This window comes from Lampris incognitus, chromosome 6 (assembly GCF_029633865.1).
Source record: "Lampris incognitus isolate fLamInc1 chromosome 6, fLamInc1.hap2, whole genome shotgun sequence".
Classification (NCBI taxonomy): Eukaryota; Metazoa; Chordata; class Actinopteri; order Lampriformes; family Lampridae; genus Lampris; species Lampris incognitus.
In genome coordinates this window covers 9,526,055-9,550,916 of record NC_079216.1, presented here as the reverse complement: position 1 = coordinate 9,550,916, position 24,862 = coordinate 9,526,055, and the positions used below count along the sequence as shown (strand labels likewise).

The 24,862-nt window shown below is 46.8% G+C and overlaps 1 protein-coding gene across 4 annotated transcripts in view; it reads right to left on the bottom strand.

Annotated features, from left to right (window-relative positions):
• The window catches only part of LOC130114264 (CUGBP Elav-like family member 2), a 32,364-nt gene extending 10,127 nt beyond the window's left edge, over nucleotides 1-22,237 (bottom strand). For 2 of the 4 annotated variants that reach the window (XM_056282088.1, XM_056282087.1), the window contains exons 1-6: nucleotides 19,212-19,415; nucleotides 9,547-9,737; nucleotides 6,530-6,612; nucleotides 2,954-3,002; nucleotides 2,190-2,324; nucleotides 1,031-1,110 (exon numbers count right to left, since the gene is read on the bottom strand). In XM_056282088.1, coding sequence (XP_056138063.1) covers nucleotides 1,031-1,110; nucleotides 2,190-2,324; nucleotides 2,954-3,002; nucleotides 6,530-6,612; nucleotides 9,547-9,737; nucleotides 19,212-19,282 — 609 coding nt within the window. In that variant the 5' untranslated portion in view covers nucleotides 19,283-19,415. Of the gene's footprint in view, nucleotides 1-1,030; nucleotides 1,111-2,189; nucleotides 2,325-2,953; nucleotides 3,003-6,529; nucleotides 6,613-9,546; nucleotides 9,738-19,211; nucleotides 19,416-22,066 lie in introns of those variants that run through there. The other 2 variants (XM_056282090.1, XM_056282089.1) reach the window with 2 other exon arrangements.
• Between the last annotated feature and the right edge of the window lie 2,625 nt (nucleotides 22,238-24,862).

The window sequence follows — 24,862 nt, the reverse complement described above, 5'->3', positions numbered from 1 at the left end:
AAAAAAAAAAAAAGGAGCACGGGACACTTGTGCACAGTGGATCTTTCTAGCACTGGGAGGATCTGAACTGAATGGAGTCCATTCACACAGGCAAGATGAAGAGATGTAGACAAGACTTTCAAACTGAGACATTAAAAAAAAAAAAAAATGACACGTCATGGCCAGCGGACGAACAAAAACAATTGTAGAGCACCTGATTTGGCAAAAACAGACAGCCATATATACTAGACAGACTCATGGACAGACGGACATGCGACGTTAAAAGTGTTTAGTGAGTTGAGAGCCAGACAGGGACCAGGCTTGACAGGGAAAATGGCTTCTGTACCAGCAGTACCTTCCATGGCATCAGGGAGGAGGGGAGGTCGTAATATGGGGAGGGAAATGGGTGCCGACACCGCTGGGGCCTTTTTTTTTTAATCCGAAGAGGACGAGTGTTAGGTTCGGTTGGGCTCCTAATTAGATTTGGTTGGATGCTTCACTGGGGAGCGGATGACCTGCTAGCTATCAAAATTATTCCTGCCCCACTTCTTCAAAGACTCCACTGGATACACTGGGACACGGACCCAGTTTTTTGAAGGAATCAAATAGGGCAGTTGCTTCTGTCTGGGCTAATGTCTTTGTCAACCTACATTGGATGAAGCGGCCCTTTCTCCCTGCAGTCTGAAATATGGATTTACTATGGGTGGCTGAGGATGCAGGGGTCCTGTGGCGTTACCGTTTGAATCAATAAATGATTTGTGTTTGAGTTTACTCTGAAATAAGAGGGGAGCGCAACTCCTGCCAAGTCCCGTTAGCTCTGCGTTCAGCTGCTATATGCGAGGCAATGCTTCAAGTTTTACTCAGTTATTTTACAGACAATGCAATGTCTCTTATAATTAGCAAAAAGTGGCTTTGGAAATGACTCATGCTCTAAAAAGATGAATGGATGCTTTATGCGCTCCAACGTTCTCCATCTTTCCAACACAAGAGGGCAGCAGAATGTACAGGAGGATGGGGGGGGGTGAGAAATAGGTGCTAAGGGGTACAGTACCTCCATAGTCTGAGAGTGATGCATGGTTTTGATTGCATTCTGTGCCATTGACCTGGTAGCAAATGTGACAAACGCACAGCCTGTAGGAGGGGGGTGGGGGTGGGGGGTAGGAGAGGAAAGGAAGGAGGGAGGGAGGGAGGGAGGGAGGGAGGGAGGGAGGGAGGGAGAGGACAAGAAGAAACAAAACAAGACAAAAGGTTTGGACAACTCGTTATGAACTTCCAAAAAAAAAAAAAAAAGAAAAGAAAAGAAAAAAGAAAAACCAACAACATTGTACAGAGAATGGCAACTCCCAAGCACACAGAAACCGCCCTCACTGGTTAGCACATGGAGAAAGACCACAACAAGGAAAAACAGTAACACATTTCACATGAGCAGTGATCGACAGATTGTACCTCCACCCAGAGTGATTTTTTGGATGGTCGAACAGTAAATGCAATTATGTACACATAAAAACACACACAGAAGATACACACTGAGAGGCTCCTGGGTACATAGATTCCTGCAAACACGTGAACTCTGAAGGATTTGTAGTTCTCTTTGAAATTGCAGCTACATCACATCGAGAAAAAAAAAAAAAGACGGTGAGGCGGGTGCTGTGAGACTGTTGTGGGTTTTAACCCTGTGCATCTACAGAAAGCCCATATCGCTCGCCATCCTTGGTGTACCATGCGGGACAGACAGCTAGCTAAAAGATGTGGAAGTGGGCTATTTCCAGCCCTTTGTGGAGTGTGATTTGAGGGAGGTGGAGCCAGGCTGAGCTGAGCCACCTCGCCAGCTGAGCCCACAGAGCGCCAGCAAACCGGGGTTGCCACGGCGACAGCCCATTGTTCCGGGTGGCAAGTGCAGTGGCCCTCGCTCCAAGATGTGGAGGTGAGTGTGACTGAAAGGAGGGGACTATGGGGGTGGGGGGGAAGCGAGAGAGAGAGAGCGAGAAAGAGAGAAGGATGGAGGGAAATGGCACTTGAATAAGGAGAGGGACAGGTGGGAAGAGGCGGTGGAGTTTTTTTTTTTTTGGGAGGGGGGGTTGAAAATGAATGGGAAAGCAGGCAGGCCTTATGTCAATAAATACTAGATGAGAATGTATGGTGGTGGACTGACTGCAAAGATGGTGTTGGGGTGGGGGTGGCTGCAGCCATCATGTTGGGAGCTCACCCACCTCTGCTGAGGCCGTCTGGACCCCGGAGAATTCTGCACTCCTCAATCTGCCCGAAAGACGAGAACATCATCCTGACCTCGTTCTCCCCGTACTTCTTCGAAACCATCCCGATGAAGAGTTTTCTGTCTTCCACGGCTAGGAGACCGGATAAGACAAAACCCAAAAAACAAAACCAACAGGAATTGAGCAACAGTCAAAAACAATTACAGAGTTATGAAGCTGCCGATCGAATTGGGCGATAAAGCTTCCATCTTTTTTACCCCCTTTCTCAATCTCTCCCTCTGGTCATGCCATCCCATTTTATTGCTCTAACTCGAGGCACTAGCCTGTTGTACAAATCTCTCCTCATAGCTTCATCTCCGTTACCCATGAAGTCTCTCGCTCTCTGGGCCAATAACTACTTTATCATCAATGTACGCTCGCCACCAGATTGTCTGTACCTGCGCTCCTCTGGTGTCTGTAAAGCCGTTAATCCTCCCAACCCCTGATTCCATATAGAAACTGTGTATTGCAGCACATTCCCTGAACTAAGTCCAGCTCAGGCTTTCATCTTGGAAAATAGAGAATCCATCCAGGCTTTATTCTTACTCTTATCCAACCCCCCCCCCCCAACACACATGCACACAGTCTGCAAATCCATCCCGGCATAATGTCACACTTCCCAAAATATTTTCCCCGGCAGATATCGGCTTGTGTGTCCTTCCCCTCCATGTTGACACACACTTTGGATGGTGTCAAACCAGATCTGCCATGATGTCACTCACCGCTGTTTTTCTCGCTGTCTGCAGGCTTCATCTGGATTGGATGATGCATCTGAAAGACAGGGTAGAGGGTTGGTTTAATGTTGCATCTGTCAAAGCAGGCTAGCGCCACCCTCCACCACGCACACACAGCCAACCCATGGCTCCCCCCCAGCCCCCCAGTACACTGCCCTCACTTTTTGCCCCTACAACCCTACCCTCCTTTCAAAAGATCCTACAAAATGAAAAACATTAATTCTTGTGACGTATTTTATATGCACTTAATTTACATCTATTAATAATATACTATAGAAATTCCCCAAAAAAATTTGTTTGTGCTTTAAAAAAAAAGTTTTTCTCTTACGTCATCCTGCACTTGCAGGCGTACGCTAAAAATAACGTCCAATGAATGAATTGAGGTGGGAGAGAGAAAATGAGTGCTCTTCTAAACACCAAATTTATTCTAGCCCAAAGCAAATCGATGTCCGCATTCTTATAAAAATGACTGGCCATGATTGGCTGTCAGTGAAATCTAACTCCCTCCCCTCACAAAATCCTACCATACCATTCCCATTCGGGTATACACCAATCAACCAAAACATTAAAACCACTGACAGGTAAGTGAATAACATTTATTATCTTGTTACAATGGCACCTGTCAAGGGGTGGGATATATTAAACAGCAAGTGAATAGTCAGTTCTTGAAGTTGATGTGTCAGAAGCAGGAAAAATTGGCAAGTTTAAGGATCTGAGCAACTTTGACAAGGGCTAAATTGTGATGGCTAGATGACTGGGTCACAGCAGCTCCACAACGGCAGGTCTTGTGGGGTGTTTCCGGTATGCAGTGATCAGTACCTACCAAAAGTGGTCCAAGGAAGGACAACTGGTCACCCTGTCATGGGCCATTAGCACCCAAGGCTCACTGATGTGCATGAGGAGTAAAACTAACACGTCTGGTCCGATCCCACAGAAGAGCTATTGTAGCTCAAATTGCAGGGGGGAAAATTAATGCTGGCTATGATAGACAGGTGTCAGAACACACAGTGCATTGGAGCTTGCTGCGTATGGGGCTGCATAGCCACAGACCAGTCAGAATGCCCATGATAACCTTGTCCAATGCCAAAAGCGCCTACAATGGGCACGTGCACATCAGAACTGGACCATGGAGCAATGGAAGAAGGTGGCCTGGTCTTATGAATCACGTTTTCTTTCACATTATGTGGGCGGCTGGGTGCGCGTGTCATTTACCTGGGGAAAAGATGGCACAAGGATGCCCTATGGGAAGAAGGCAAGCCGGCGGACTCAGTGTGATGTTTTAGGAAATGTTCTTCTGGGAAACCTTGAGTCCCCACATTCATGTGGATGTTACACTGACACGTACCACCTACCTAAACATTGTAGCAGGCCAAGTACACCACTTCATGGCAATGGGCAGAGGCTTCTTTTAGCAGCATAATGTACCCTGTCAAACTGTAAAAATTATTCAGGAATGGTGAGAAAATGACAAGAGTTCAAGGTGTTGCCTTGGCCTCCCAAATTCCCCAGATATCTACCCAATCGAGCATCTGTGGGGTGTGCTGAAAAAACAAGTGGAACCTATGGAGGCCCCATCTCGCAACTTACAAGACTGAAAGGATCTGCCGCTAACCTCTTGGTGGCAGATACCAGAGAACACCTTCAGAAGTCTTGTTGAGTCCATGCTTCGATGGATCAGAGCCATTTTGGCAGCACAAGGGAGACCTACGCAGTATTAGAGGCAGGTGGTTTTAATATTTTGGCTGATCAGTGCATCTCAAATCCCAAAGTTCGTGGTACGCTAAATGCCATTTCATGGGACCTGTACACATCTGTTGTTCAACCCATTGTTGGTTATTCAGCTCTCAGACTTGACCCTTCTCTGTACCCATCTTCTGGAGGAGGAAGCATCTACCAGCTGATGGTCGAGATCAAATCTTCCCATATCCCATTTCACATCTCGGTGTAGCTTAGACTTGAGATTGAACTCATCGATTCCCCCATCACCATTTTTATCTTCATTCGATTAAATGTTACATGCCTTACATGTCGTGTGGAATATGAGAAATGGCTTTATTTCACCTTCTATTAGCTCTCATGTATCCCTAAAGTAGATGGAAAGAGTCACGGTATACATTTGAGCTTTGATCTAAAAATAAATAAATCATCTTTATCAGCCTGATAATCTCTCCACCTGAAGCTGATTTCTATCGCACACTTGCATCCATCATATTGACGTGACAAAACACCATCATTCAAAGCAGTTCAGTGACCATGAGGGCATGTTTTTTAAGCATTTTGAACAACATGACATAATACGCTTTTCTCCTCCCTGTGAAAATATTGCAATGCAGGGCAGCAGCAGCAGACGTAAATACAGCAAAACAATGCAACAAAACAAAAGCAGTGCAAAAAGGCATAGAAAGGGATACTGTACAGTTCTATAAGGTTATGATATTGTCACCACTGTCATGCAGAGGGAAAAGACTTATATCTGTATTTGTGAAGTTGTTAGTTGCAAAACAAGGCAGTCATTTACTTATTTTTTCTATTATTATGAGAGATCTGCTAAAGAGAAGCAGACAGATGGCCTACTCTGTATGGTTACTGGCTTGTGTCTCCGTCCAAAGGGACAGAAGTACAGACAGAAGCACAGACGGAAGAAAAGCAGCGACAAGGGACACAGCTTTCCCACCGAGGTGCAGGCCAAACTCACTCCAATGCCAGAAAAACAAACAGTGTGTGGCTGGGGAGTGGGGTTTAGAAAACCAAGCTGTCGGACCGGGTTTCATTTGGGAAAGGAAAAAAACAAAAACAAAACCCAAACACACACCAGGCTGATTGATGGGCTTCCACTAAGGAGTGGCGGTCAGTCCTGTATGCCGGACCTGCCACACTCATTTATCAACCTGGTTCGATATGTACCAGTAACCTAAAAGACAGGCGCTCCTTTTCCAATAGACTGGGATATTGACTGAATTGAGGGCTGGGTTTGTTCGGAATAGATTTAATTGATTGGAAGGGGAGTAATTTTGAAGGAGCAATAGGGCGAGGTTGATTTGCAGAGGTTTACTATGCAATTGCACTTGTTCCGGTTGACCAGGCATTAATCTCTCTAGATGAATCAGGGATGAAATTAAGAGGCCCAAAGCTTGTGCCGAACAGGGTTCAATTGTCAGGATGCCCCCGCCTCTCTTAGAGTTCCCACTTTTGGATATTTAAATTAAAAAAAAAATGTAGATGGGGGTATCTGTGATTCATGAATCCTGTAATAGTTTGTTTCACTTTGTGGACACGGAGCACTGCATTTTGGTGACCAACCCAACCCCTGGACGACATGTCTGTGTGTGTGTGTACATGCACATGTGTATGCATGCATGTGTTGAATCTGTTGGCTTACAAACTGCAGTGGGTTGAGGTTCAGGTCAGTTCTCTGTGTGGAGATGGTGCAGGACAGCAGGGGGGGCTGATCCATGCATAAGGGCGAGCAGGCACTCAGAGCTCATTATAGGCCAGTGCATGGCTCACAGGGAATGTGTGAGGGGGCTAAAGGCAGCTAAAACAGCCCACCCAGTGCTTACTCACCCCACTTAAGGTCTTTATGTTGTGCAGTGCATTCTGGGCATCCAATGCGGCTTTTCTTGTATAAAAAGTTACAAAACAGCATCCTGCAGATAAGGAGAGAAGCAGAGAGAGAGAGAGAGAACAAAAGGAGAACTTAAAACACAGCTTATGTCGATGGTAGAAATGCCAAGTTGTTGTAATACAGTAGCCCAAAAACAAAACAAAGGACTAGCAATCTAAAATGGATAAAAAACACAGCCTCTCTGTGTGTCACATGTCCAGACCATGTGAAAGGATATTCTTAGCAACAACTGTTAGACGGTGTGCAAAGCTTATGCAGGAGCTAGCAGCGATGGTAGGGGGAGATCACATAGGGTACCACTAAAGTGAGGTGGCTAGGTCAGCGTGGTATGGCCTATCCAGAGCACAGTACCCCACTTATCAACAAGGCAAGCGGTCCTACATTACATAAGAAACACAAACACAAATATGCGCACATACACACACACACACACAAACAGACATGGTAGGCATGGAAACCACACAAAGAGTGAGAGGGAGAGAAAGAGGAGCAGGGTAGGAGAGGGAGGAGGGTAGGTACCATAGAGGAGCGGGGAGAAGGAGAAAAGAACGAGGAGAGAAAAAAAAAATCCTCTCATCCTTTCATCCCAATAGACTGCCAGTGGCGTTCCAGCCTGTCAGTTTCGCGGGGCTGGGGGAAGTGGAGCACTGCAGCGTCTCTGACCTACATAGTGTGTATTATGCCATTACTGGAGCTCCCAGGCCGCGGAAAGAGACAGCGAGAGAGGGAGAATTGGTGAACTCATATGCATGGAGCCTTCTCTTTCTCTCTCCATCCAGAGAGAAGAGGCGTGATGGTTATCAGATGATTTTTTTTTCATAACCTGCAGGAGATGTGACCTAAATAAATAAATAAAAGCTAACAGCAACAACCCATAGATTTGATGGCTCCACAATAAATTCACAGCTAAAACAAATGACATGGGAGCGGGATTAGGACTGATTCCAGAGGATGAGTTAAACAAAAGCAAATGGATGACGTAAGAGGTATCCCAAAAGGGGTCGGGGATGGGATTCGATAATCTGGGGGAGGGGGCAACCAAAATATAAACTAATGGGGTGTTTGTTTGATACTGCCCCCAGTTTATTGCTGGGGGCCCACAGTGTGGATATGGGAGCAGGGTGGAGTGGACATGGGGATAAGAAGGCGGTTCCTGTTTTGATAAATTCACCTCACTCAGGCCGGCAGAGCCGAAGGGCTGCTGTGATCAGGATAGATCATCTATTAGAATACATTAATATGTCAATGGAATAACACAGCTGACAGCCTCTTTTTAAACGTGTCAGCTGACACGTAAAATAAAAAGGGGGTTTGAACTATTCAGCCTTCCTGATGAACTGCACAAGCATTAGCTGTATACACACAAACACACACATACAAAACAATCAGCAAGCCTCTTGAACAGAGATGGCCTACCTTTCCAACTACAAAACAGACACGCAGGGGATTACATGGTGGCGTTAAGATTTGTGCAGTTTATGTAAACCTCTGAGCATGTGAAATCATGTGAATTCAACAGGGTGGAAAGAGAGCACTGGTCCCATGCCAGCATGCCTTTCTTTTGCTTGGAAAAAAACCCCAAAACAAACCCAACTGCTGGGCTGCAGAGGTGAAACACACATCACCAACCTTACCAAAACCCTGGTGACAAATCTTGGGCCTGTACCTCAAAGATTAGGCCTGACATGGCCTTCTCTTTCGTCACTCTCTCTCTCTCTCTCTCTCTCACACACACACACACACACACACACACACAATACAGACCCTCCGTTCCCAACATCAAAGCGAATGCAACCAAAAAAAAGGAACAGGAGTGGATAAGGGCTTTAAACCAGAGTAAATCATCCAAGTATGCAGGGAATTGAAATTTGTGAGACGGCATAAACGCAGGGGCTATTTACATCAGCCAAGCCGTCTTTCACTTTATTCACCTGCAGTTAGTTCCGGGAGACCGGGTGCTTGCAGTGGCACTCGGCAGCTCTCTGCAGACTGTGGGCTTCCACTTCAGTGTCTCCTCTAATTGCAGTCTAAACTGAATCGCTCGACTAGAGCGCTCTGTTCTGAGGTGAGTGCATCGATGGATGTCTTAATGGAAAATTTCAGACGAGTAACACCCCCACCCACCCACACTTTCATGGAGAACACTGCTTTTAAACAGGTATGGCACAGGAAAGGGGGGGGCATTTCCATAATACAAAGTTATGAAGACAAGGCGTTAGTTTGGAACCCTAAAACTCAGATAATTCAATCAGCTCTGTCAGAAAGCACAAACAGCTGTTTTGCATGTGAACACCTTCCTTGAGGGCAAAGTGTTGACTGCGATGATGGGTGATGGTGGTGAGAAGTTTTTTTTTTGTGTGTGTGTTGTGCTTGACAGTTCCCATGCTTATACCTTGGTGGGCAAAGCAGCAGCCCTATCTATGCTAGTGCAGTTCTAACCATTAAATTAGCAGGCTAGCATGCCAACATTGCTGCCACCGATTTTCTCTATTAGCCTTTCCAAAACTAGTCCTATGTAGTTTCTCGTAGACACTCTGTTCAAACACTGTTTAAAACATTCAGCTATGAGATGTCTGGATATGTCTGACATTTTGAAATACTGCATATTTTCTATGAAATTGAACTTAAACAGGGGGTTTCTGGCAACGTAGACTGCTCATGACTGGCTGTGCACAGGTTTCTACCAACCACAAAGTAATCACATTGCCAACACTTTCAGCTAGCAAACACATTTTCCTCCAGGAAATGGAGTTTCTGGTTAGTTGTTTAGTACTCGACTATCAGCAACCAGCCGTTCATCTTGAGGTCGCAACCTGCAGTTGAAACAAAAATGTGGAGCAGAGAGATAGAGGCGATACCAGAATAATGAATGTCTGGCCAAAATTCAAGATGTCGGGTGTCTAGACACCAACTGTTACAGGGAAATTAGAAAATATTTGAACGCCCCTGGATTTACCTTTGCTCTGGGGGGGGTTCTGGGAGCGGTCGCGGAGGATGTTGATATGGTGCACAGCTCCAAAGGGCTCAAACAGCTCCTTCAGCTCCGTTTCGGACCAAGAGCGTGGGATCTGGCCCACAAACATCTTAATGGTGTCTGGGTCCGGCTGGTCCAAGTGCTCCAGCGACCCGTTCATCTTGTTGCCGTTGCTAAGAGGAAGAAGAAGTATCTGTAATTACAATTCTAATTTCAGCCCTCTTTAATAGTAAAAAAAAAAAAAAAAAAAAAAAAACAGAAACAAGAACATATTCCTCAGGTTTGACCAAGTTTATCTTTCTAACAGTAAGAACAGGTGCATCAATCATACAAGTAGGATTGATTTTTTTTGGACCGGAGTGACAAGTTGTGATAAATGGACCACACTGGCTGCCAACACGTATTTTATCACCTGAAGCTGCACACTACGCACACATAAGCACCTGTGAATTTAGAGCATATACAGGTTTTCAAAACCGATGGGATCCTTTGAAGAGAGCAGCGGGTGGTATAACAATTTTAAATTGGGTACAAAACATAGAAAACCAATCAGCATGGGTGCAGAACAACTGAGAAATAACATATGAAATGCTCAATACCTCGATTTCCCTCATAGGCATGAGATTACTGATGTTTCCATCCAACTTTTGAATAAATTTCAAACGAATAATTAAATGCTGAAAAATAAAGCATGCGAATTAAGATGCGTTTCCACCAGATCTGTTTAAACATAAAACCCTGAATATGTAAGCCGACATGTCTTATGTCATGACTCCCATAAGAAAGATGGACCAGTTAAGATTAAGAAACAGCCGATTATGTGATTTTCCATTTGCATTTCTTTTCTGAATTTGGAAAATCCATTTCCATTGCAATTTTTTGCAACTTTTTTTTTTTTACACTGAATAAGAAGTGTACCCCTCTCTAGTGAGCGCACAGACCTTTACACTAATTAAACCTGTTGTGCCGCTTGACCCGAGTGAAAGGCTTCAGCCTCAGCATACACACAGCCAGATGTGATTGATGGAAGAGGATCCCACCAAATCAGAAGACCTATGGTACTCGAGTTAAAATAACAGTACAAAAACACAAAGTGCCAGATTGCCGATAATGGGAGTATAAGCAAAAAGACAAGAGTAAACAGAACTGAACAAAAAGAAGTAGAGAGAGAATTGAGCTCACACACGCACCTCTGAACTCGAGCCATCCATCTCTTGCAAATTGAGCCCAAGCGTTCAGCAGAAACACCAAAGGACTTAAAAGACATAACGAAGGATCCCACTTCAACCTCTAGTCTTCTGAAACCCAAACACCCTTGTTACACGCTGTTTGGACTGGTGCCCCTCGCCCCGGGCTAGCTGGCCGGCCGTCACAACACCCCAAACGATGACGGTGATAACACGGGCCAGCAAAACAAAAGCTTCCCTCTGCTAACAAAACAAAGGGCCGACTGCCCACCCCCTGCTGACCCCCGACAGCTACACCTAAACAGCAGTGCAAAGCTTTAAACCTTTCAGACTCTGGATGGCAGAGAAGGACTCCGTGGTCCGTCTCCTCCTCAGGCGTTTTGGCGATGGTACAGGGAGTAACCTACAGCTTCTTCAGCACAGCAGGAGAACAATCGCATATTGTTCCCTCATGCTGGAGAACAATATTCACCGTACCCTCTGCAGCACAATGGACCAAGTCAGAGGGATGCTTTGGAGCACATTGAAGGCTTCGTCTAGTAGGGGCCATGGCGCTGTGTTGTGCGACACCATTTATCCAGTCTTACCAGACATACCGACGCCATTTTGCAGAGCGTCCTCAGACACAGCCTCGCTGTGTGCACAACCTGCCCCACTTGAAGAGCTAGATACGGGCCACACAACCGACTAAAAGCCAATCTAACTGCCTCACCAAAAGATCCACAGCAGTGACCACAAAGGCCGTTTCCTTTCACTTCATATCATCTAAGCTATAACGCAGCCCAAGCTTGTGTGAATACAATGAATATCCATTGTTTTGGACTTGTTCCCTGAACTATTAATTGGATAAATGAATAAAAGAAGGCAATGCAATTGCAGCGTAATTGATTAAAGTGCTGCACTCGGTAGAACCAATCCTAGAATGGGCCTAAGACCAAATCAGAGAAACAAAACTACCCAGAACAGCTACAAGTAAACTGATAAATAGAGAAACTGACGGTAATCATAGCTCAAACGATAAGAGCAAAGAAGACTGGGCCAAGCTGGAAACGCATGTAAGGGAGGGACACCCCCCACCCCATATGCTGATTTTTCCATTCAAACCACACTTTGTCAGATCAGCGCTGAACCAAATCCGAACACGCAGTTTCTAATTTTACCCCATCACAGCATGAAACCTTTACTTTATAATCTTTTAGGAGAACAATATATGCAAATCAAAACTTTATTGCTGAAAATCTGTAAGCTTCAAAGCAAAGCAAGCTACATGTATCTATAACACATAATCCTTTATCAATTCCTGTGGGATAAATTATTTTCACTTCCACCTTTTCACAGGCAGTCAAGAGGTCATAGGTCAGCATCAGGTATGGAACAGCCCTCCTGGAATTGACCTTTCGCAAAGCACCGCCCCAGAACGGTGCTTGTCCAATCCTACCTTAGCAACAGTCCGTCAAGCTTTCAAACACACAACATGCTGAAACGGTGTGCCTATGGGATCTGTAAATCAGATACTAGATATCTGAAAAGTTTGGAGGGGGTGTCATTTTCTTTCCCTTCCCGAAACCCAGAACGCAAAAGGCGCAATGTCGGCAATAGATTTGGCAGTATAGCAGACCCCATGGCCAGCTTAATCCATCCAAAATCAACAAAAATACCTGTCTGCTCCAAGCTAAGCTTGCTACTAGCTATTATTGATAGCTAATACAGCTAACGTATTATTACTGTTACTTTTACCCACACGATGCGCTGATTTCTTCCTTCATGTTTTGGTGTTTTCCGGCTACTTCCTGGATAGTTCTGAAATGCTTGATGGGCATAGCAACAGTAACTAAGGGGGGCGGGACTTTGCGAAAGGTCAATTGGTAGGGCTTCAGCTTCTAAATCAAGCCCACCTCAACAGGCATGTTCGCAGACTGTCACTTAAACCTCGCCCCTCTCTCCAAAATTAACACTCATCAGTTGCCAAATACAGGTAAATTTAGTCTTTGGTGAGTAAATTATGGAGACCTACCGCCACTCTGGCTGGTAGAAAAAAATTAATTTCCTACACCCGCTGGAGAAAGCTGCTGTTTGCGGTCACACCAACGCTAGATCTGCCTTGATGCATGTGCCGGGCAAAGTAGTTAATTACGTCAGTCGGTGTGACTTTCTGTTACAGTATTTGGGGTACTTGTTGATATCCAGGCAGTTTAAACCCAGCTATGTGGGGATTAGCGGGAGAAAAGAAGGGGGGAAAATCGCTTTGAGGGTGAACTGGCTGAAGACTGAACATGCTACTACGGAATAAAAAACATTAATATGGACTATGACTCTGAACTTATTTTCAATTGTTACATTCCCAAACTCTTTTAACAAATGATCCTTCTTGCACTTAAAGGCAAATACCACTGAATTGATTAATTCAAATTGTATTACTTTAGTCTTGACACCGTTGAATTAATATTTCTGCATACAACTTGCAGGCTTACTACTATTATTACTGCACACTACAATAATATTGATTGAGAATTGCATATGAGACCAAGATGACGTGCTAAGTTGTAATAATAGCAAATTACAATAGTAAAAAACAAAAAAAAAAAATTTTTTTTTGGCCGATTAAAAAATCTGTCCGGGGGTGCCCCTGTGGCTCACCTGGTACAGCGCGTACCACATAAGGCTGAGTCCTTACCGCAGCGGCCTGGGTTCGAATCTGGCCTGGGCCCTTTGCTGCACGTCATCCCCCGCCTTTCCTGTCTCTCTATATCGACTATCACTGTCAAATAAAGGTGGAAAATGGCACAAAAAAAAATCTAGCTGGTCAGTAAAAAATTTTATCTACCAGCTACCTTGGCAGGTAAGCCAAAAAGTTAATTTTGGACCTGGCAGTCTCCCTGCCCACCACTCCACCCTGCAGAATGTTCCCAGACGTCAGTGCCGATCAAGTCTTGAGCCGCAGTCCTAGAAGCAGCTCTGTTAAGTGGCAGGTTGTCCTGCTCCAAGATGCTCTGGAGCAGCTGACGAGTAATCAGGAGCCCACCACACTCGAATACCTGCTGTGGCACCTCCCATAAAAAAAACGCCTGATTTATCTGGACCATGTGTCTTGCTCCATGGGCGTGCTCTGACCTTGCAAGTATGCCAGCTACACCTTCACCACTCCCATTATAGAATGTCATCCAGATGGTACTACCCGGTAGTACCACATGATAACGTCGGCCGACTTTTCAAAAACTAAGCAACATGCACAGGGTCGATGCTATTCATCCCCAATAACAGTGGAGGTCAAAGAGCAATGCATTGTTATGGTGACCCACTTAAATAAAATGGCTTTGTCAACACTTCGACCCTGATGGAAAGCAATGTTCTGCCTCCCTTTTAATTGTGGCATATTATTTCTGCCATTAATGCACCTTACTGATGATTATTAGTTACAATGCCATTTATTGACACCATCACAATGTTGTAATTAAAATATTGATTCTGAATACATTCTGGCAAGCCCTTGAGGTGGGAACATTACACTTTTCCTGTTTGAGTAATACACTCAAAGGCCCATTCCTCGAGGTTGTGTGGCAGCCAGCAGAACACTGCCATCTTCATTTACCAGAGATTTTAAAAAAAAATGTTCCTGTGGACCAGTCAATTTAAACAGCTGTTTGTCAGTAATACCCTGAATAAAATCATGACGCTTTTCCACGAAACCAAGGGCCTTATAAGCTGCTTCAATGGGACATAGAAAGTCAACATGCTTCTAATTCCTTTGGTAATATCTTTGACAGCTGTCAAGTAAGACATAAAGGCTTTCTCACTGGCGCCATCTTGTCACCAATGGCCCTGCCTAGTAGGTAAAAGAGAGGACAGTCTGAAATTGGTTTAGTTTAGGTGGAATGACTGCAAACTCCAAGTTTGAAATACCACTACGACAGGCTTACAGATGTAAGATAGACTGGCCTTGAGAAGCAGAGACGGGTATCAAAAAATGTCCAGAGGAGGACCCCCAAATCCAATTAGTCACTCAAGAGCTGCTCAGACTCACATGAAACACTGACTCAGGTTTATGTAAAAAAAAAAGGGGGGGTGCATGCATGCTATGCTATAGGCCTGTGCGTTATTTTTTGTTTTCCTACTAATTGGTGGCATGCAATCAGCACATCAGGTTTCTGATGGAAATGCATTACGATGTTTTCCTCTTGGCATTACCTTCAAATTGGCCCAATATGGCTTGATTTCATTGTTATGTTTACTGCTGATCAAGACAGACATGTTCAATCAGCCTCTGAGTGGGCCTCATGTTAGACAGACAGTATCTGATGACAAGGCCTGCCCAATTAGCTCCATAATCGCACCAAGCACGCCTGGGGCCTCATGTATCAATCGTTACTATGGGCAAATTTGTTCTTACACACGCATGGGGTTTTTTTAGCCATGAAGTTGGTCTCAGAGACCAGTGTAGAACCTGGGGTAACCCCTGAATTTAGACACCGACTGGCTAACACTGATGTCTTTGCAGGCCTGGGTGATTGCTTGTTGCAAGAGGTAGACAATAGATGTTAAGAGGAAGGAATTACAAATAACCATCATGTTTCGCTACTGCTGTCAGACAATCTTGAGGGCTAAAAAATTCCATGGGTGTGTAAGAACAAATTTGCCCATAGCAATGATTGATACACGAGGCCCCTGGTGATTATGGATGAGGTTGCTAAGGAAATCAAGTGGGAAAAGGTATTCAGATTTCCAGCATAAAGACTAACCAAATCAACTCTGGTTACATCTCTTCAAGATGGTGCATGCATGCAAATCTTCAGGTGGGGCTCATTGGCAGCAGCTGCCATAGTTGGGCTCTGATGAGACAGTGACACAATAAAGCAGCAATTAGACTATCACTGAGTGAGAGTACTGTGCCATCATACCAAGCCATCCATTAACCTAAACTGAGAAAGGCTACTTTAGGTTAATGGATGGTGCCGATTGAAGAGAAGCTTTTTTTCCCTCCTTTTTTCTTTTTTTTGGGGGGGGGGGCCCTCAGGAGGTAGAGCAGAGATAACTGGAGGGTTGCGCAATCGATCCTCAGCTCCCCCTGGCAAAATGTTGAGGTGCCTCTAAACAAGACACCTGACCCCTAATTGCTCACGATGAGCTGGTTGTTATCTTGCATGTTTCACAACCGCCATGAGTGTATGACTGCATGCGTGTGTGCATGGGTGAATGTGAGGCATTAGTTAATTGTGAAGCAGTTTGAATGGCTGTTGCAGCTAGAAAATCGCTATATAAAATGCAGTCCATTTTTAGTTTTAGTCTATGCTTGCAAGTGGCATCCATTCAGAGAGCCTTAACCGTCAGTGAACAGGGGCTTTCTGCTATACTTAAGGAACTCGGCTTAAAGGAAAGATTACCCAGTGCATGCATGCATGCATGCATACATACACACCGTTTACCATCAGTGTTACTCTTTATAATCCACCTGTGCAGGACTTATTCAGCTTCAAGGAAGTAAATAAGTAAGCACTTTGTTTTCAGCCTGTCTCTTTCTACTCAAACTTATAAGGATAGAAAATGGGTGCAGATATAGACAGTGATGGTGGTGTCCATGTATTATAGGATATGAAGGGGTGTAGATGTAGAGGACAGTGTGGGTTAGACTGAAGATGGCAGTGTTGTAGTAGAAGGTCATCCCAGCTTCTCATAAGTCCATCCACAGTTAAGTTGCCCAAAGCTGGGGTGTCAGCTTTCTACTCGCCTCATATTTTATTGGTCTAACACACTGTACTCCATATGTCTCCTACATCACTTGGGTCTTGGCATATTTGATGCCCCCATATGACGCAGGCAATTCAGAGGGGATTGATGGTCATGCGCATTTTCCCTGGATCACAAAAATCTGAATCAGTTCATCTGGACACAACGTTTACTGAGAGAAACGTTTCATCACTCATCCAAGTAACCTCTACAGTCTCAGCTGACTGCAGGTATCCCCCAACCTTACAAACAGCACAGTTGCATAACGACTGAAACCAACGATTGGTTTCATATGCAAGTTGGCATGACCATTAACTAAAGTTACAATGGCCATGTGTGCTATTAACACAGGATTGGGGAATAGTTGCGATCACAGCATTGTAAGATGGCGATACACTCAAATGTAAAATCTCTATTAGCATTATCATTATGTTATGCTGAATGATCTTGCTCAGAGCTCCTGCACCTATTTCACTGATATGCAAGCAGCTAAGACTGTAATTTTAACTGTTAATGACTAAACTAATGTCAGGTTTATGACCAAGGTGCATGCATACGATGTTACACAACGCGGTCATGCCATTTTTTTCCCAGACTTGCAGAAAATTGTGCCCAACCTTTGAACCCACCACCCCACTAATAAAAAAAATAGAGAACGTAAACAATTAAAGGCTGTGTGTCCTAGTCTACACCAGGCAGTTTCCTAATTAAACTCGGGGTCAAGGCATGACACACCAGCAACTTGAGCATTGGAACAGGTGACAGAGTAAACCAGAGCCCTCTCGGTCCCGCCTTTTAATATCTGTCTGTATGGCACTTTCCCACCACCAGTCACAGTATGGGGAGTGAACCTAACAGCTGGCCCATGCAGCCCCTGGGAGTCTGTGCCAAGAGGCCACACGTCGCACAGATCAACAGCTCTCGGTCCGTCACAAAGGGATCACCACCATGCTTAGCTCACACAGCACTGTGTCACTGTTTGTTGCCAAAGGGTCACCCTTAAGCCCAGATAGTCCTTCTCACGGTCCAAAATCAGGGGATCAAGTAATCAGATACAGCTTAGTAAGACTAGATCTAATCATCACCTCACTGTTCTAAAAAGCCAAGATTCCCTTCAGCAAAACTGTAACAAGGGTTTACACCTCGAAAGTACTGACGGACATACTTTCAAATCTGATCATTCACACAGTCAGTCATTGATTTTGGGGTTATTGCCACTCAACAGGCTCCCAAGGAGGAGCAGGTCAAAGGAATTCCGTGGGCAATAGATTAGGTTTAAATCCATTCCCATTAACAGCGACCAGCCACCTAACTTGATCTGAAACGAGGTTGATAAACACATTGGGGGTGGGGGGTGGAGGGGTGGCTATCCTTCAAAACGACACGAGAATTGAACAGTGACTCTTCAAGCGAGAAAACATTTGGCTAAAATCGTTATGGCTGGACAAAGTATTCCCAAGTGCGAAAAGGGTCTGAACGTCGCAGTCGTCTTTCCTTTACAGGCCAAACGACGTAGGCAGAGGAGGAGGAGGAGGACGCAACTTTATTAAATGTTCCATCTTGTGCGCTGGTGGGACCGTTGTTTACACGCTCGTGTCACCAGCTCCCCATTAAGGGGTTCAGCAAATGTAGCAACCACGTGCTTCCTCTCGCCGAGCGAGCGGCCCGGATCCAACATGGAGCACCGAGGAGGGGGGGGGAGGAGAGGCTCCGTCGGCTACAGCTAACGACGTTAGCCGAGCAGCTAACGCGGCTAGGGAGGCTTAGCTTAGCGCGCCGGTTGCGCAAAGGAGCCGCGGTAACGCCGTTCAGGCGACGTTCGAATGCCCACGTCGAAACGCTTGAGCGACCGCGGCGCTGTAAAAGCGAGACGTTAAGCGACGTCGGGAGCCATTCGCCGCCCGGATCCAACTCGGGGCTACGCTAACCGAGCTACTCAGATAGCGCTTCGTATTGACCGTGGCGCCCCCCCCTCCCTTCCACCACATAGCCCCCTTAGATCGGGCGGACAGGGGGGGGGGGGGCAGGGAGGAGGGGGGGGGACAAACAACGTCGATAACGAAACTTGTTTCGCTCGACAACTTGCTAATTAAACGCCGACGCAGGAGAGGGAGGCGGCCCGGCCGGCCGGGCAGGAGAGGCGGCCGGCCGGGCGGGCCGCCGTTAGGGTGGCACGTCGACCACGTCCTCGTCCCTCCCGTGTGGCCGGGGGCCGACGGCGTTATGTCGGCCGTTAAAAACATAACACGTCGTTGTTGTTGTTTTCCTCGGGGTTACGACCCTCCGCGCGAGCTCTACACGCGCCGCTCACCGGGTCTTCCGGCTCGGCCGCCCGGAGCCTAGCAACACGCCGGAGCCGTTAAGATGCAGTCGACGGCGGGGAAGGGAAGGGAAGGGAAGGGGGGCTTCACCCACCCACCCACCCACCCACACACACACACAGAAAAAAAACCCCGAAAAAAGCGTCTTCCTTTCCCCCAACTAAACCGGGGCTGCTGTCGGGTGACTCGCGGGCCCCCCCCCCCAGTTCGGGGCTCTCCCAAGTTCCGTCGGGGCGGACCGGGAAGCCGAGGCGAGGCTAACCCGGCCCCGGCTAGCGAGCCGCTCCGCAAGACGGCTGTCGTTTATTGTTTACTCCCCCCCCCCCCGGCTTGACCCACGCCGAGCTCGGCGTTACGGACCACGACGCGGGGGCCGGAGAACCCCCCCCCCGGTACCGATAAGCGGGTTTCTACTTACATGGCGTCGCCCGAACTCAGTAACCGGCTCTCGGTCAGAGGGTGGAAATCCAGGTTGTACGTCGAAGTCATCGCTCGCGACGCCGCCGTACCGAACAATGAGGGGACACGCGCGAGCTCGTCGAGAGGCTTCAACTCCTGCGAGACTGAGTGGAACAGGTGCAAGAGAGGAAGAGGAGGCGTGTGCGGTATGGGAGGGGGGGGGAGGAGGGTCTTCTTCAAAACGGCGGTGCGGAGCTTCGGGGGGGGGGGTTGGTTTTCTTTCGTCCCTTCTCCCCAAATTCTTCTTCGTGCCCGTTTGAGATAGCGTTCACACAGCCCGAGCGTCACCACACTTGCACGCCGAGCTGCAGCAAAACAGAGGCGTGGTCATTTCCGAAAGTCTGAAAAAACACACACGCACGCACTCACGCACGCACTCACGCACACACACGCACAGCCTCGGCTCTCAGGGAAAAAAAACCCATCCGCTGAGTTACTTTAAGGCATAATCCACAGCGCTGGCCCTATCCTGTTGTTTTATGAATCAGTTTCATGAATCAGTGGGTCAGTCCAACTTTATTGATAGCGACACCACATTTTGCACATTGAAATGCAACGCACCTTATACGTAGTGAAAGTGCACGGATCAAATCACAAGAAAGCAAATGAGTGCGTGAAATAATAAAGAAAGAATTGTGGCTGCTGTGAAACAACGTGGGGTGTCATGAGCCTGGTTTGAAAGACAAATGGAATGTCGAATACGAGCCATTTTCATCAAGGTTGTTGTGATGCCATGTTTTGGATTTGGCTAATAAAAGCAATCCTCACAAGGTTAACATCTGTATGTACACATACTGCAGATAGGTAATAAATCTGATGCAACGCCAATCAAGAGTGATTAAAATGCGGTTTCCATGTGTGCCCTGAATATCTTTCCTCCTGCCGGGGGTCACAGGTCATGCTCCCTTTTGTGTCTTGGCTGTTGTGCTCCTGGGGGAGGGGGGACTCTATCTTCTTTTGTTGAGCTGGACTTGCGGGGCGAGGCCTCGATGCTGCACAGGGGTAGGTGGGGGTAGGGGGTGGACAGGCCTGATTGTCAAGTACTTGTTTGCTGTAGCAGAGAGGCAGCGGGCCAAGCCTAATTACCCCCAAACTACTCATTACTGTATCAGCAGCTGCACAATCCAAAAATATTATTCATAGTGAGTGTTAAGAAATATCCCATTTATGAAATCCCACTTAATCCTTGTATCCATAGCAATTTCGAGGCAGCTTGGCACCAGCGTGGGGTATGCTATTCTCAACAAAGTCTCAAAGAGATTCTGAATGCATAATGTGATATGTGACCTATTTTGCCATACATTCAGACGAGCACAGTATGTAACATGCATTGGCTTAAAGCCTGTGGGGCTGCTATAAAAAGGTAGCCTGAACCTCTCTGGAGACTCGGGTGCATTAAAATGAAGGGAGGGGGGGGGATAAAACAACAGTGTCATCCCATTGAGTGCATCCACATATTTCCTTTGACTCAATTGGATCCCATGGGATCACACTGAATACGTTTGTTACCCGAGGATGTTGGAGTCCAGTAAATAGCAGATTCCTGTTTTGTCTTTTTACTAAGAGGGGGGTGTGCATTGCCCATGCGCCGGGCGCCCATTAGTTTGTTTCTAGTTCCTCGGGTGCATCAACATGGACGGTCGGGAGATGTTGGTCTGTTGGACTGAGTGGCAAAGGTCCAGGGCCCCGTAGCTGGCAGGCGCCTGTCAACGCTAGCCTCCTCTTCTTAATCTCAGATTATCACTATTGTAAACATATCGTAATCCTCCACACATACCATTGCTTGTGTTGGTCACATCAAAGGGATCTTTTTTATTTTTCTGCACCGGGATCGTGGTCCCACAAAAACAAATGCTCGGGTGCTTGACTCACCGCTGATTGTGAAACAGGCTGTTTATTGATTTGCTTTTTTTTTTTTTAAATAGGGCAACTGAAGCTAACTGGTGGGCTACGCTACCGTCGTCTCTGTCTGTTTGCCACGAAACTCGTAGGCATTACTTTTTCTCAGATCTGCCTTTCACCTGAGACACACGCAGAATGGCGCCCAGCTAAAGCACTCTCAAAATGGAGAAGGGGTAACTTCAGCTTAGCCACTGTACTGGAGAGTGAATCCACAGTGTGCAGATAACCAAGCACCCACGATAACGCCGCTTTATCAAGAGTCTGGTGCAACTGTATTATGCAAATACCTCAGTGGATGGAAATGTCCCCTCTTGAAAAGGTAATACGTATCTCGTGTTGATTTAGACTGCAGGGCTCCTGGTAGGCCCGGGGTGGACTCGGGAGCTTTCTCGCCACACGTAACTTGTGTATTCTATCTATCTGCTATGTGATTCGGATACAAGTCCGTGCATCACTGACACACACTCTCCCTCCTTATTTTCAGTCCACGCCAGTACCTGTGTCCCTCTGGAACTTTGGCAGGGGGAGGGATGGTGTGTGTTCAGATTCAATTACATGTGTAATCGATAGACAGCATTGATCTTGTATCCAAACTCCTTAAGAGGGCAATTACAATTGAATCGTACCTGATTCGGTCACTCTTATCTAGTTCCGCCGGGAGTGGTTTGCACAAGAAATGTATTAGATTGGAAGATGGGATTGCTGTCTTCTTCAAACGAGGACGTGAATACACAGCGGTGCACCGTCCCGACCACACTCACAGCATGGGAGAAATCCCCCTAAACGGGAACGATACACCCCACAACAACATCGCACCCAGACACAAAGAGGCGTTACAAATACAGGAGGGGGGGGGGGGCTGCTCCACAAAAGCCAGCCTAGATTTGAATGAGGGGGCCAACCCCGACCTACCTCATAGGCAGGTCCTCATTCCTGGCAGAGACCCCGGGCACAGAGGGGGGACAGCGCATGCTGTTGACGTACAAACTCTGCACCAGGGCCAGCTCAGAGGAGTGTTCCAACATCGGTGCTCTGGGGAAAAAAATCCACCCTGTGTAATGGCCACTTTCTTCTCTTTCCCCTCTCTCCTCTTGTGTGTTTCTGTCTCTCTCTCTCTCTCTCTCTCTCTCTCTCTCTCTCTCTCTCTCTCTCTCTCCCTCTCCCTCTCTTTCCCAGTCTCCCGCCCCCTCTTTCTCTGTGGTTTAGTGCAGCAGAGCGGCACCCACCCCCTTCGCTGACTGGCGTGGCTGAAATAATCCTCTCTGACAGCTCATCGTGCACTAATGCATTGTGCTGCCTGCGGCAGTCCAGTTCACGGGGCTGCAAGGCTGTTGCCACAGTAGCGCTCTTGGACTAATTGACACCCGTGTTAGGAAAACTTCAAGAAATTGGACACGGGTGATTTATTTCCAGTGTCAGATTGGGGCAAATTAGGGGAAATTTTGGTTCGGGTTACCACGATGACACGTCCCTCCACAGGTCTTGAGTTGTGCGGCATGCGGCCATCCGTGTTGGCATGCGTTTGTCTCCTTCACCCGCCCCCCCCCCTTTTCTTCTTACTCCCCTAAATGATGGTCAAAGTCAAGGGCCCTGTCTGCGAGCAGGTTGTTTAATAAGTAGTGCATCAGGGAAAGAGTTTAAAATGTATCACAATCACTGTAGCTTTGTCAATTAAGCAATTAACCGAACAGATTTTAGTCATCAGTCCACTCAAGTCATCCATCCATCCATCATCTTAACCGCTTATCCTGCTCTCAGGGATGCTGGAGCCTATTCCAGCAGTCATTGGGCAACAGGCGGGGAGACACCCTGGACAGGCCGCCAGGCCATCACAGGACCCACACACACACACACACACACACACACACACACACACACACACACACACACACACACATTCATTCCTAGGGGTAATTTAGTACAGCCAGTTCACCTGACTTACATGTCTTTGGACTGTGGGAGGAAACCGGAGCCCCCCCGGGGAAACCCAGGCAGACATGGGGAGAACATGCAAACTCCACACAGAGGACGACCCGGGATGACCCACCAAGGTTGAACTAACCCGGGGCTCGAACCCAGGACCTTCTTGCCGTCAGGCAACCGCGCTAACCACTGCGCCACTGTGCCGCCCCACTCAAGTCAAATCAAGTTTATTTATCTCGGCTGTAGTCTCCCAGGGCTTTAAATGCCCATTGTAAAATCAGGTAGATCCCTCACATCACATCAGTAATCTGAACACCTATGTAGCGTTCCTCCTATCAAGGATGTGCACATCCTCATCCTCGAAAGAGCGGCCAAAATACACTAACATCACTATGTCTTTATGCATGCTCAACAATCCAGGTAGGGAGATCACAGAGGGCTGAATCAGTTCATCTGGACCCAACGTTTATTGAGAGAGAAAGGTTTCGTCACTCATCTAAATGAGCTCTTCAGTCTCAACTGACTGCAGGTATCCCCACCCTTATAATAGTCCTTAGTCCTCCTCCTCGATAGGGAGGAATGCTGGTTTGAACAGGGAGTGAAAGAGGCCATATGTGAAGAGGGAACGACTGTCCCCTGGCTACGAGTACATCTGTCACCATTTTACAGTGTATATACCTGATGATTGTTGTGTTGTTATTCTATGTTAAGCACACTGAGAGTCACAAAACCGGAGTCAAACTCCATGTGTGTGCAAACTTACATGGCCAATAAAATCTGATTCTGTGATTGCAACCATTCCCAAAGCCTCTGTGAATAGTGCACATGGCCGTTGTAACTCTAGTTAATGTTCGCAGCAATTTGCATATGAAACCGATCATTTTCAGTCGTTATGCCACTGCATTGTTTATAAGGGTGGGGATGCCTGCGGTCAGTTGAGACTGAAGAGGTCACTTGGGTGAGTGACGAAACGTTTCTCTCTCAATAAACGTTGTGTCCAGATGAACTGATCCAACTCTCCGTGACCTAATATCACTATACTGAACCACACAGGGCGGCACGGTGGTGCAGTGGTTAGCGCGGTCGCCTCACAGCAAGAAGGTCCTGAGTTCGAACCCCAGGGTAGTCCAACCTTGGGGGGTCATCCTGGGTCGTCCTCTGTGTGGGGTTTCCTCTGGTTTCCTCCCACAGTCCAAAGACATGTAGATCAGGTGAATCAGCCGTACTAAATCGTCCCTAGGTGTGAATGTGTGTGCGTGGACCCTGTGATGGACTGGCGGCCTGTCCAGGGGGTCTCCCCGTCTGCTGCCCAATGACTGCTGGGATAGGCTTCAGCATCCCACGACCCTAATTAGGATAAGTGGTTTGGATAATGGATGGATGGATGAACCACACAGGGGATAGCCTTGTTTCTGAGAACAAGAGAAAACAGTCTAGTTATCTTGAGCACTTTTTTAGCGACGCCCTTAGTGACTTTTTGTTTGCCACTCCAGGCTGCCATCGGACTGGACTGAAATTGAAACACCCAACAATGTGCTATTAGTTACTTGAATGAAGGTATTTGACACATGTGAAGGGCACTTGCACCCATGCTCATGCAGCGTTTCCGGTTTGTGAAGCAAGTGTCTGTACTCACGGTGCATGTACATCGATGTGTATCTACGTTAAAACCCTCTGCGTAGCCGCAACAACACAGAAACTGGAGCCATACGCCGATAGCAGGATCCAAAGCGCATCAGAGAACATGACCTTTCTTTTTGTCAAAGGCCGCTTTAAGGGCCAATT